At 56.8% G+C, this 14,292-nt stretch overlaps 1 protein-coding gene across 9 annotated transcripts in view; it reads right to left on the bottom strand.

Annotated features, from left to right (window-relative positions):
• Positions 1–14,292, bottom strand: part of NCOR2 (nuclear receptor corepressor 2) — a 239,815-nt gene that overhangs the window by 66,426 nt on the left and 159,097 nt on the right. For all 9 annotated transcript variants that reach the window (XM_062010425.1, XM_062010430.1, XM_062010431.1 and 6 more), the window contains exons 13-14: positions 11,920–11,974; positions 9,697–9,795 (exon numbers count right to left, since the gene is read on the bottom strand). In XM_062010425.1, the coding sequence (XP_061866409.1) occupies positions 9,697–9,795; positions 11,920–11,974 (154 nt within the window). The remainder of the gene's footprint in view (positions 1–9,696; positions 9,796–11,919; positions 11,975–14,292) is intronic.

Genomic DNA, 14,292 nt, shown 5'->3' with positions numbered 1-14,292 from the left:
ACCTCTACCCCCGTTTCCCACCGGCCCCGGAGCAGCTGCAGAGGGGCAGAGCACCGCCAGCCCTGCTGGGAACAGCACCATGCCCGCCGGCAGCCAGGCACGTTCGCCCCGGCTCCCTCCCGCAAGGACACGGCTCGCCCTGCCCGAGCGGCTCCGTGGGGCCGGCTGCTCACGGGGGTTCCACAGCTCGCCCTGCCCGAGCGGCTCCGTGGGGCCGGCTGCTCACGGGGGTTCCGCGGCTCGCCCTGCCCGAGCGGCTCCGCGGGGCCGGCTGCTCACGGGGGTTCCGCGGCTCGCCCTGCCCGAGCGGCTCCGTGGGGCCGGCTGCTCACGGGGGTTCCGCGGCTCGCCCTGCCCGAGCGGCTCCGTGGGGCCGGCTGCTCACGGGGGTTCCGCGGCTGGCCCTGCCCGAGCGGCTCCGTGGGGCCGGCTGCTCACGGGGGTTCCACAGCTCGCCCTGCCCGAGCGGCTCCGCGGGGCCGGCTGCTCACGGGGGTTCCACAGCTCGCCCTGCCCGAGCGGCTCCGTGGGGCCGGCTGCTCACGGGGGTTCCACAGCTCGCCCTGCCCGAGCGGCTCCGTGGGGCCGGCTGCTCACGGGGACTCCCCGCGCCAAAGCCCTGGCTCCCATGGGACACCCCCGGCCGGGTCCCAGACACCGGCTCTACTGAGCACCGACCAAGACCCGGCACGTCCCGAGTGCAATAGGGCTGGCTGCGAGAGAGCCCCGGCAAGGAAGAGGTGCAGCTCCTCCCACTCTGTTTACTTCCTCAACCGAGGCACTGCCTGCTTCTGGAAATACGACGGGAGCGCAGGAGGCGGTGGGAGAAGCGGCTCCCCACCTTCACCCTCCCCAGGCCCCGCCGCACAGCCCCGCCGCCTTGGCACCGAGAAGCGAAACCGGCCAGAAGCCTCCAGCCGGGATGCCCCGCCGCCAGAGCAGGCTGCTCACACGCTCAGCACCAGCTCCGGCCCCTCCCGGCCCCGCAGTCACTCACCTCCCCGCTCCCCGGCTCCCGCGAGCGGCCGGTCCCCGCCAGCCCCACGGCCAGCGCCCGGCGCCGCTCAGCGCCCAGCCACCCGGGCAAGCGCTGCCTTACATTCTCCAGCTCTGAAGGCTTCCTGACGATTTGCATAGTTAAGCCGTAAACTAACCACAACATTCCTCTTATGATTTTGCAATCTGTTGGAATAACGTGGTCTCTCTAAGTCGAGTCGATGAATCATCATCTATAAACCACAGCTCTCGTCACCGGGGCTCTCAGTGCTGGCTGCAGCCGGCGTGATTAATGTGCCAGGATGCCAGGCTTAACCTACGGCGCAGGCCTATTTATTTTCCCAACTTGCAAAGCTCTGGAAGACGGCTGCTCCTGCCTTCCCCATCCCCACCACGGCGAGCTGTGCCATCCAGAGCCCCACGCAGACAACTCCCACGCTGCCCACAGGGCATCCTGCAGTGAACTGATGGACCCTGCACCTTGCAGCTCAGGCACTCGTGTCCTCTCCTGGTCCCCTCTCACTCCCTTGCTCCTCAGCACCACCAAAACACATACCAGAACACCACTGCTGGCTGCATGGCTCGGTTCCCCAAGCCCTGCTCCTGCTGGGGACAGGGCCAGGCGGCATTTCACAGCAGCTCTGTGTGCTGTTTAGCTGACCCTGGGAGCCCTGTTCCCTGCCACTCCCAGCCATGCCGCTTGCTGGTGACACTGCTTGGTGACAGCACAGTGTCAGAGTCCAGCCCTGACTCCCAGTGCTGGCTGGGGCTGACACCTCCTGTCTCATGGCAGGTTTCAAGGGTGGATGAGCTGCACGGTAGATGCCGTTTGGGTGCCGCAGGTGCATCACCCCCACTGCTGTCATTCCAATGCCCTGGCTTCTCACACAAGATGAACACACCACGGAAACCACTGACTCCTTCATGATTTAAGGAACAAACCACCATCATCCAATGCTCTCGTGCAGAGGGAGCCATGTGTGCTGGGCTGAGCTGCGAGGCCACTGGCTTTGGTGCCGCTCAAGCCTCTCCCCAGGCCCTGCAGGCTGCAGGCTCAGGGGCATGTGCTGGAAGGTGGCTTTGCAGCCCTTGCCACAGGCTCACAGCAGCAGCACGTGCCAAGCCTCTCCCCAGCAAGTCACCCCGAGGTGTGCGTGGACGGAGGCTCTGGAGGGAGCTGTGCCCCCCTAGCCATGCCGCTGGGCTCCTCGCTTCTCCCGCAGGTGACTTCAGATCAATGGCATTTATGATGTTCTCCAGGGGCACTTGGCTGTGGAGCAGGCTCAGGCCAAGGCCGCTGCACGCAATCAGGGAGTTGCAAATTAAAACCAGCCCGAGATAAGCAGAAGAAAAAAGGCCTAAGCTGCACTGGCCAGGAACACCTGGGGTGTGCTCTGCCGCTTCTCCAGCAGCCCTAACATGCCTGCCATTGCCATGTGTATGCAGGGGTACCTGCTGGCATCACCCTGAACATCCCATGGGGTCAGGTACTAGCACTGCAGGGCAGGATGCCCTGTGCTCCTCATGACACAGTTGGTGTGACACAGCACTCAGCTCCAATCCCTCTCCCCAGCCCCACGGGACACTGTGCAGAGCATCTCTATCAGAAGCTGGGCTGGCACCACGCAGCCATGGCTTGGGAGCATCCTCCTTTGATAAGGAGAATGACAGTGAGCATGAGGCTTGCTCAGTTTGGGTCCAGCTGCTGCAGCCCAGAGCTGTGCTGCTCCTCTGCCTGCAAACGAGTTGTGCAGGACAGCAATCATTGCATGGCAGAGATGGAAGAGGCAGGAGCCATGCCCAGCATCCCAGAGGGCACCAAACGGGCCCTGAACACACTCACCAGCACCACAGACCACACAATAGAGACAGTGCCAGCAGCAAAGCACTGGCAGCCACAGTGGGAAAGCTATGTGCCACCTCCCAGTTCCTGGGGACGATGAGAGGGGCTGACTGTGGGACTGCAGAGATGTCAGACCCTACAGCATCAATCACCCGACCACGGCACAACCACATCAGAGCTCGGGCTCATCTCGGGCAGCACCGGGCTGGGCATGGCTCAGCCCAGCCCAGCGGGCACTGATGCCTTCCCACTGCTTGCTCCCCGAGCTCACTGAAGCACAGAAGTGATTTTTACAGGACTCTGCTCGCTTGGATCCCTCCTTAAATCACTGAGGGCTTTTCCATAAGAGGAAATGTTTCTTTTCTGGGTTGCTGCTGAGTTTTTCAAAAAGTGATTTGATTGCTGGTGAAGGGAAAATGACCCGAGGGGAAGGGAGTGTAAGGTTTGGAAGCGGTGAGGATGAGCCCCTGCTCTGTCCCAGGCAGGGAACACGTGTTTTCTCTTCCCTGTGGTTCACTTCACCCTGCTCCCAGCCCCCAGCTGCATGCCAACTCCACTCCCAGCCCTGTCAGCAGAGGAAGGTGCTGGGGCAGCAGCTCGTGCAGTATCCATGCACACCACAGACTCACTGGGGGCAAAGCAAACCCCATACCCCCATGGAAGCAGCTTCTTCCAGGATTTTCAACTCTGCCTCATTTAGAATGCAACTTAGCAATGACACCATCTATTTCCCTTCCATTCCCTGTCAAACCTGGGTCCCAACAGATAACTCATCTCAGAATGCAACTGCTTCCATCACTCCCTGCCCCAGTGGGGAGATGCTGCAGGTCTCCCAGCAGGATTGGTAATGCCTGGCCTGGATCCCAACCCTATCCTGAGGAGTACTCACGTGGAGCAACACTCAATCAGGAGGATGCATCAACCTGCTGCTGGAGAAACAGCTCAGGGCCAACCAGAATGGGGAGGGTTTCACGTCACTTCTAAGCAACTGTTTTATTATCACTAACTGCAGATGCCATCGAGCCGCACCGAGGAGCCTGGCTGTGGTGGCCACAGGGTCAACGAGCAAGTGGTCCAGCAGCAGTCTATGGCTGCATATCCCAGCCTGCCAGTGCCTGTCCCAGCTCCCAGCCCACAGGTCTCCCTGTGCTGCCGGCAGCCCTCGAGGCCACGCTGCGACCTGGGGACCATGCAGCCATCCTCCTGTGGCAACACAGCCTTCTATTCTTTTCCCAAATATGGCCACATCATTCTTGTTTAATCACCCCCAAAACTGCAGCTGGGATTTCAGGAATGTGAGTTTCCATTGTGTTTGCCTGATTATTCTGCTTGGAGAGGTGGTGGGGCTGCAGGGAAAGCTGCACCACCCTCCCAAGAGGGAAATGGGCATGATGCACCTTACAGGGCCTATCTGTGGGACAGGGTTTGGAAGCGATGGGAGCCCAGATTGAAAAAGCAGGTGCCAATTGTGGGCTTACAGCTTGAACAACGCTGTGTTTCACATTACACACCCTTTCCAGAGGCACCAGGATGCCTCAGCTGTGATGGAGCAGTGACAGCCCCCACCACACGCTCAGTACCCGGCGATCTCGGCGCCCCGGTGAGGGCAGGCAGATGCTCTCATTTGAAGGCACAAAGGCAGAGAGCATTTAGCCAAGCACAGGACAGGCTGCAGACCCCAAGCCCTTGCCCATGATCCCCTCAGCACTGTGCTCAGGCTGCCCTGCAAGCCAGAAGTGACCAAGTTATGCCGAGCTGAAAGAAAAACCTGAGAGACAGGTGTTTTCCCAGAAAACAACCACTTTTCCTAACATAAACTGTTTTTCTTCCAAGTTGTGCACCACCAGCTGCTGAGCAGGACCTGCTGCCTCCAAACACACTCCAGCACAACCCTCCATGCTCATGGGAAGCCTGCTGCTTTCCACAAGGATGCTTTTGGGCCACTTGTGAGGAGAGGTAGATTCAGAGAGTGAGAGCCTGCACTCAGCAACACACACACAAGTACCCAAGGGATAAACGCTCTGCAAGATGTTTCTCCTTGTGAGGCTCCACTTGAGCAGGACCAGGCCCACGGGGTCTGCCCAGGTTTGACTTCTCACAGGACCTGCAGCCCCAGTCTGGCCAGGCAGGTTTCCCCAATCACACTGCAGACCTGTCCAGAAACTGAGCCAAATTCAGCCTCCTTTTGTGTCCCAGCAGCAAACTGTGACAGCAGGCTGGGGCAGAGCCAAATGGACAGCACATGGAGCAGAGCCACCTCACAGCAACATCCCATCAGCAGCAGATGAACCTGTGCCCCAGCACTGACATCCCAGACATCACATCCAACCACACACTCCATTACAGACCGCGCCGACCGCTCCGCACATCATTTCAAGTACTCTTTAAAATACAGCACTCAATTCAGCGCAGGCTTAAATGCCTGCAGAATAATTCATTGGTATTTGTGACAGCAAAATTTACTGGCCACATCCAGGGCTGTTTCTGTATGATGTGCTGCATTATTAAACCAGGATTTTATGACATCTCCCCGCGCCTGAAAGAGAAGTTGTCAAACCCTTTGTCACTAGTGAGGAGCCACTCCCCAGACTGATGAAAATCCAATGCTTCCCAGAAATAAATATCATTCATCTCATTAGCTGTTGTGGTTAATGGAGCGGGGCACATGCACAATTTATGGCAAAGAGGCAGTTTGCTGAGCTCCAGATCTCATCCTGGCAGAGGCAGGAGAGGTGATGGCCTGGCAGGGCTGGACTGTGGCGGGTGCTGTGGTATATATGGACCCAGAGCCACGGGCAAGCAGCACTGATTTGGTAGCCCTGGCCCCGCCAGCCCCAGCCCCGCCAGCCCCGGCGGCTGCGACGGCACTTCCATGAAAAAACTAAGCGGGTTGTTTACAACAACTGCAGGCTGGGGTTGTTTATCCACGTCGGCGAGGGGAATGGTTTGTGTTTGGGGAGGGCGGGCCAGCCGGCGGGACGGATAATTCGATTTGGGTTTTGGCAGGGGGCAGGGAAGAGGGTGGGCCTGGGAAAGGCCGTCAGCGCCGGCTGAGGAGCACGGCGGCTGCCCGGGCAGGTCACGTCTCAGCCCTCGTCCTGCAGCGCGGCTCCAGCCCCGCTCCCCGTGGAGGGACACGAGGTCTGGGCGGCTCCGATCCCCCCCCGGGTGCCACAGAGCGAGTCCTCGAAAGCATCAGCACTACCACACGGGGCCCTCTGGCCGGGGAACACGCCAGCACCGTCTGACGGCAGCACCGAGGGGCCCGGCCTGACACGTCCCACACACCACGGCGGGCCCATGACTTCATCCACCTCTGAGTCACCGCCAGGCCGGGCGGGCGGCTCCTCCGGCCGCCCATCGCTGATGCCGACCGACCCATCACCGGCAGCATCGCGCCAGGCCTGGCGGGACGGGGTGAGACGGCCGCCCACCTCCCCAGCCTGGCACGGCCCGGGAGCCACACAGCTTCTCCCGCAGGAGCTCACCGGCTGCTCCGCTGCCACGTGGGCAACGCTGCTCCAATTATCAAAGGGAATTCATTCTGGAATAACAACCTCACACTCACACAGAGTAATTATGTTGAAATGGAGTGACTTTTCTTCCAGCACGGTCTCAGCCCAGCTGAACAGCTGCCCAGAGAGCGAAGCACACAGCGCTAATTGCCTACCTTCAGTTTTGGTGCCTCCCCGCTCCGTTACAGAATTCGGGGCATTGACAGAGACATGCTCTTTAAATACCCCGAGAAGTGACTGCAACAGCTTCCCAGGCGTCACATCCACGCAAGGGCCTTTCATTACAAGCTCATGCAAATTTATGCTTATTGCTGTACACTGAATATGGGATCAGATCATCTCACCACGACGCAAACTTCCGACTTTTCACCTTTTTTTTTTAAGGTCTTTTTCAATCACAAATTACACACTCGGAAGTTATTCCTCTTCCCATTGATTCCCTCCCCTTGTAAGCTTAAATAACACGTTTCATACCAGCACGGAGAGGATTATTTTAGAAAGGATCTTCAGCCTCAATATCAGGCACAAAGATCCAGGGGCTGCGGGTGCCTCTGGCTCCTGGGCGCTGGGGAAGGCGGCGTGCCCGGAGCATGCGCCCTGCCTCTGAGCACGAGGCTGCTCGCTCTTCTGACAGAACTGGAAGCACAATCATGTGAAGTCCCTGCTCTTGGCAGGAGATTTTTAGCAATAAGTAGCAGCTTTATGAGGAATATCCTTTGCCAGGGGACCATCAGCCAGGGAGCAGTGGGATTCTTATTTTTTAATGGACTTTTAATAAGTAGGCCACAATGATAATCTTGACACCAGAGCAGCTTTATTTCTACATGTAATTATCTCCACTTCACTCTCAAGCTCCCTGCAGCCTCCAAGGGCAAATAAGACCACCTACCTCTCCCTGAGAAAAGGAGCAAGAAAACAGCGTCAGGCCACTTGAAACGCTATTTGTATCAGACCTCATCCGCTCCTCTCGTCTGATAGAAAAGTCAGCTTCTCCTCTAAATCAATTAAATCTCACTTGTGGCATTTAACTGCTCAAAACTGTATCAGCAGAAAAATCTGTGCTCAGAGCACAGGCACTGCTGGCAACGTGGCTACAGATGTTCTGATGCTGCAGAAGGACTGTCCACTGCCCTGTCTCGTCCCTGCATGCTGTCTGTCCCAGCACTGTCCCACCGTGTCCCCCATCCTTCACCCTGTCACTGTCTGGTGCCTAACACTGGGCAGGTGAAGGCAGAGCCCCTGGCATCAGGGCAGCCTGAGGCTGCTGCTCCCAGCCACAGCCCTGACTGTTCACAAGGCCACACAGGAAACAGAATGAGGGACTGCATGGCATTAAAAATAGCCCAGGACTCCCTGGGAACAGGCAGGGAGGACAAGGCAGCCAAGGTGTCCCTTCCCCCTGGAAAGGAATACTCCCAAATAAGCACACCTTCTGCAGACACAGGCAGCATTCAAACAGCTTCTGAGGAGACTCATTAAGCAAAAATCCCACCAGAAGCATCCCTCCATCCCTGCCCTCCAGATTTGCCAGTCTCTTAGAGCTTGAATGTCTCACCTTCCACCTCAGCATCCAACAGTATGAAATATTGACTGCTTCCCTTTCCTCTCAAAGCTCAGGGATCTGATTCTTCTTTCAAAATCAAGAATATTCTGGTGGAGGTCTGCTCTAGCAGAGGTGCAATCTGCTCCCCTCTGCTGCCCAACAGCCTCTCTAAATGATTTACAAATACTGCTGTCCCCTGCTTGCAAAAACAGTCCTGCCTTTCAGTCACTGCAGCAAGTCCCTGCTTCCAAAGGCTGGCACTGCACCAGGCTCCAAACAGCAGCACACCATCTCCAGTGTCCTGGCTGCACCAGACTCGCGAGCCAGGGAAAGCATCGTGGGAAATTCTGCCACTAGCAATGCTTTGGATACTTTTAAGCTCAGGGGTAGACAGGTAAATGCAGAGCACAGCATTAGATTGCCCCTCTCTCTCCCTCCACACTTGTTACTTGCTCAACTTCACATGGAAATCAGAATGAGCTGTGCTAAATCTCTCCACCGCTAACAAGAAACAAATGTGGCCTCATGTTCTAGTTGCTGTGATCTAACAAAACAGACCATGGTAAACACTATAAAAATGTACTGGAGGGAACCACCCTGTGTTTGCTGGGAGAGGGACTGGATAATCTAATAGGACTTTATCCATCTCTAATGTCTCTGAAAAAAAGAAGGGAAAATTGGGCCCCATCCATGACATTCGTCATGTGCTTGCTATTCTGATGTCTTAATGCTGCAGAAATCAAATTAGAGCAAGGCTACCTATCTGCCTCCCAATCAGGATCTAGACCCAAGTGCTGCTTTTTATGGCCATGCAGAGTGAGGAGCTGCTGATGTCAGTGGTGGCACAGGCCAGGCCAGTTTTTCTGTCCCTATCCCCACGTTATCTCCCTTTGCGGCCACCTCACTCTCCTCATGACGTGGATAACTGTTCACTTCATGGATCTTGGGGATCCACCAGTGGGACCTTCCTCTGCCTCAAAGCATTCATGGGAACAAGTTACCTGCCCAAAAGGTTTGCACTTATCTGAGTACCTCAGTATCGTGGCATCAGCAGCAGCCCTGGCACACTCACGTCTAGATTTGTGTCTTGGCCACGGTAACGGCGAGGGCTGCTTGAGTCAGCTCCCTGCAGGCACCTCGTGGTGCCCTGGGTACCTGCCCAGCCTTTCACCAAAGGGTTAAAGATCTCCTGTAGCCTCAGTGCTGAATCTGCCACCCCCACACGGATTTCAGACACCCTCCAACATTTCACACAGATTTATATGCCTCTACTCAGGCGGTCACCGAAAGTTCCTCCCATCCCAATCAGTCTCCTCCCATACCTTTGCCCATAGGAAGAGTCTTGGCAGATTCTGCCAGGCAGGAGCAGCCCTACCAGCTCCTTGGAGCCTTGTCTCTGTCAGCACACTGGCTGCTGCCTCCAGAGAGGAAACAGGTCCTGCTCAGTTCTTGCACAGAGCTGCAGCTGCACGAGCAGCCCCGTGCTGCTCCTGATGCAAGGCCAGGTCTTCTGCATTCACTCCATCCCTTTTTTTGAGCTCCTTGGGTTTGTTGTTTGCTTTTTTAAAGCTACTGTGACCTTGGCATCAACCACCAGAAAACAGCACGTTCTAAAGAACTACACAGAGCCAAACCACAGCCTCATGCCAGTCTGCAAGCAAGATTTACCTCTGGGGATGGGAGAAAAGAAGGATTTGAGGGTGCAGAGCGAAAGTGCTGCTGAGAAGCTGCAAATGCAAAGCACTTGGAGCTCCTTGCTCAGCCCGAGGGACAGTTCCACACGCTCCCCTGGCTCTTACCTGGCTCTTCCCGCGCCGCCGGTAGTTCCTTCTCACGAGGTTTTTGTAGTTCTCATTCTTCTTGGTCAGGTAATAATACAGGACACAGTCTGCCACCGTCTGCAACGACACGGGCACGTCAGGCAAAGGAAGGGCCCATCTCCTCGTGCTGTCTGAGCGCAGGTTTACAGGGGCAGCGTTCAGGCCCTGTCACTGCTGCTTCTGGAGACCTGCAGCCCCAACAGGCTTCCCTGCATCTCCCTCCCAAAGCCCTTTGGTGGAGCTGGAAAAGGGGGGGCAACACGAGTTTTCCTGGTCAAAAGGCTCTGCTCTCCCCAAGGACAGAGCGGGGCTGTCCTGCAGGCACACCGAGGCGGAGATGGGGGTGCAGAGCAGAGAGCACCCCGTGCTGGGTGCAAAGCTGGGGGAAGGGCTGACCCCAGATGACTGTGGCAACTAAAAGCAGAAGCAGGAGCACCGCCTGTCACCCGCTGCTGCGGTTCTGCCAGGCACAACCTGCCACACGCCTGTCAGCTGCCGTTACTTCCAGCCGCTGAGCTCTCTGGCTCCGGCACGTACGGCCTTCTCGTGGCCACACTGAGCCCAGCACCTCGGAGCTGCCACCCAGCTCCAGCAGAGCTGGCCTGGAGCAGGCACGTGAGGTAAAGGAGGAGCCATGGCCAGGACATACTGGGCAGCACAGAGTGTGCCATGCTGGGAAAAGTCCTTCGTGGAAGTGGGTTGGCACCTGAACACCGGTCTCGGGCTACACCTTCATATCGAGGATGAGTGGTGGCACGATGAGAAATAACCCCACAGCCCCCACCACGCCTGCAGGCAGGGGCTGCTGCACGCTCCAGGAGTGCATGGGGGCTGTGCTCTCCCCATCCCCGAGCGAGGAGTGGAACCATTTGCAAAAACAGATTGCAACTTTTAAAGTGTTAATTGGATCTCTTTCTAATCTAGCCCTGATTATACACACACAGGCGAACACAAAAACTTCGTCATCTGTTCCAAGGGCTAAGATCACTATTTTTTTCTTTATAATGCAATTTAAAAATCTATTAATTCATTACATTGAGCCATACTTTGCATCTCTCTCCAACAGGATAATGGATGTGTTCTGTATCATAATTACAGCCTGATTTACAAACGAGTACAAATAAAATTAGAAGACATTTTACAGCTTGGAACACAGGCTGGATTGTGAGCATCATCCAAGTCCGACCGCTTTCGGCTTGAACGAGTGGGAAAGGCTGAAAAGAGGCTGGTTGTCTGACAGCGACGGCAGCACGGGGCTGCTGCTGGCCTCTGCTTTGCTCGCTGCTTTGGACAGGAAAGGCACAGTCTTATAAATCGTTTCCTCAGCCTGAGTCATGCAGAAACAGAGAGTAATTTAGGCTGGAAGGGACATCTGCAGGCCACCTCCCTGAAAGCAGAGGGCATCCCCCAGAACGAGTGGATCTGTGTGGATGAAACTCCATGAGGTGGCAGAGGATATAACTAACTACAAGGAGCAGAGAAGCAGAAGCTCTCAAGTGTTTCTTGCTCAGGAGAGCACATGGTGCATTCAGGGTCCTTCCAGGCTGGGTCTGTCTGGGATCTGCCCACATGGCTTGTCCCACAGGTGCTGCCTGGCCTGTGCAGAATGGGACCAGAGACTCGCTCTGCCTCCAGATCTCTTTTTCAAACCTTTCTTCCATCAGCCCGATTAACAGCAAGAAGGAAAAGTCCATGACACACAACACAGAGGCTTGGGAAAGGTCAGGCCCTCCTGCTAGCCACCTGCCTCTAAACATCAAGGAGAGGTGGGAGTGCTTACATGACACCAGTCATGTGCTGCTGGATGAACTGGGACTCTGCCCACACTCAAGATCCCCTCCCTAAGCAAAGAGGGGACCTGTCGGCTTTGTGCCAGGCCATCGGGTGTCCCCTCCCACTGTGTGACAGCCTGGCTGGTGCAAAATGCCTCCAGGAGATGCTGGGAAGCAGCTCCCCCCAGGCAGATCACACCACGGGGTGGGCTGCAACGCCTACGCACCAGGCTGGATGAATTCACACATCTCCCAGCTCTGCAGCTGACTCAGTCCCTGGTCTCTGCAGGGAGCTGGGAGGGGGCTGCCCCGTGCCCGGGGCTCTGAGCCACCACCACCCACAGGTGCCCACCATCCTCTGCTCCAGTGCTGAAGGGAGCCATGGGATGGAGGAGATGGAGCTGGGGTGGAGGCAGGCAGGGAGGCTTACCTTCCTGTCCAGAAAGGATGCGATCAGGCCAAAGTTCTTCGGATGCTGCATGAACCTGCAGGAGAGACACACACAGGGTTAGTGTGGGTGCTGCTCTGACCCCCTCACAGCTGGGCTGCCATGCCCTGTGTGCCTGGGGCAGCAAGGCCAGCTCCCCGAGGGACTCAGGGGTGTGAGGAAATAATTGTCTGTTGCTCAGCTTCCCAAAAAGAGAAGAACTTTAACTTTAGCCCAGTGGAGCTGGGCTTTGATGCAGATGCTCATCAGGGGGTAGCAGAGGACTGGGAGCTGGCAGTGCCCAATAGTTGCCTATCACCTGACTCGATCCCCCAGCCCCCTCAAGCCCGTACAGACAGCAGGACGGGCACAGAGGGCAACTGCACACCCAGCCAACACCTCAGGATTTGGCAAAGAAAGGGTGAGGAATCGCTGTTAACGGCTGAGCACAAACACCCCACAGCACAGCCCGGGGGGAGGTGGTGATGTGCAGGACCCCAAGCCCAGCTGGGCTGCCAGGAGCAGCTACAGAGGACAGGAAGGGAAACTCAGAGCCCAGGAGGAAGCACAGAGCTGCCACGTTGGCGAGTTGCTCAAGAGATCTGCGGTGGCACGGCGGCTGCTGGGAACACGGCGGCTGCTGGGAACACGGCCTCCTGCCCAGCCAGCACAGCAGCTGTCAGCGGCTTCGCCCGCGGCTCCGGCGGCCCGGGAGGGAGCATCACCCGCCGGGAGGCTGTTCCGGGCACAAAGACGTCTCCTTCAACAAAGCCCTTGGCCTGGCTGGTGGGAAAGTGCTGAAGGCCAACAAGCCCTTGGCATGAAGCACAGGGAGCCTGGCTGTTGTGCCAGGGCTGGAGCACAGTGTTGGTCAGGGCAGAGAGGCTGCCACCAGCACGGGCTCTGCCCGGTGAGCCGAGCAGCCAGGGTCAGCCGTGCTTGGCATGTGTGGCTCTGCCAGCTCCCAGGAGTGATAGAAACACAGAATCCCAGCATGGTGGGGGTTGGAAAGGGACTTCCAGAGCTCATCCAGCCCAACTCCCTGCTCAAGCAGGTTCCCCTCCATCATGGGGCACAAGAATGTGTCCAGGTGGGTTTGGAAACCTCCCGAGAAGGAGCCTCCACACCCTCCCTGGGCAGCCTGGGCCAGGGCTCCCTCACCTCAGCACCAAAGGAGTTTCTCCTTGTGGAACTTTCTGTGTTCCAGCTCATGTCCATTACCCCTTATCCTGTCGCTAGAGACAACAGAAAATAAGCGTTGCCCCATCCTCCTGACACCCATCCTTTAGGTACTGTGCTGATGAGGTCTCCACTTACTCTCCTCCAGGCTGAACAGCCCCAGGTCCTGCAGCCTGTCCTCACCAGAGAGATGCTCCAAGCCCCTCAGCATCTCAGCAGCATTCCACTGGCCTCTCTCCAGCAGTACCCTGTCTGTCTTGAGCTGGAGAGCCCAGAACTGGACACAAGACTCCAGATGTGGCCTCACCAAGACAGAGTACGGGGGGAAGAACAACTTCCCTCGACCTGCTGCCCACACTCTTAATACATCTCATGGTCTCAGGAAGAGGTTGGCTCTGGGATCACGATCACGGATGACACAACCCTGTTTCACCTTAAATGCCCAGGGCAGAAGCTGCAGTAAGCCAGGCAGCTCATGTACCTGCACACATGGAGAGCTGAGGCAGGACTCCCCTGGTCTTCCTTCCAGCTCCTAAGTACCCATCTCTTCAAATGAGCTTTGTGAGAGCCCCAAAATCCTGCTGTATTTATGCCTGGAGCTCCGCCATCACCCACAGTAATGACACAGAAACCACGGTGCACAGCAGGATGCAAGAGCTGGGTGTGGATTCTTCCAGCCCCATTAGCCAGACACAGCCCTGCCATTAAAGACCAAGTAATTAGCCTTTGCGTCATTTGCGGGCAAGCCTCGCTGCTTGAGTGTCACATTTTCAGGCTAATTAGCAATAAGGATTCTCCTCTACTGAAGGCTTGGAGCCGGTTTGCTTGTTTTTGTTCTTTTTCAGTCTATCTTGGCAATTAAGTTATTTCAGCTGCAAACAGGAGTCGTCATGAGAGGGACAGGAGGAGGGATTCTGGACACACAGAGGCTTCCAGCCTGGCTGGCCCTGGGCCTGCTGGAAATCCACACAGCCATCCCAGGTAATCCACAGAGCCATCCCAGGTAAACCACACACACAGCCATCCCACCAGTCTCCAGAGGCCAGGTCAAGGCAGTGCTGCCACAAGGGATGAGGTGGCACGAGTACAGCCCCATACTCCTGTGTCACTCATGTCCAGAACAGCAAGCCCCAGAAAAGCTCATGCCACTAGAAGCTGATCTCCAGCTCTGTCTTCACAGTCACACGGGGCACACTG

Source organism: Colius striatus, chromosome 17 (genome assembly GCF_028858725.1).
Source record: "Colius striatus isolate bColStr4 chromosome 17, bColStr4.1.hap1, whole genome shotgun sequence".
Classification (NCBI taxonomy): domain Eukaryota; kingdom Metazoa; phylum Chordata; class Aves; order Coliiformes; family Coliidae; genus Colius; species Colius striatus.
The sequence above is the reverse complement of the archived record's forward strand: the minus strand, read 5'-3'. Positions and strand labels throughout refer to the sequence as shown.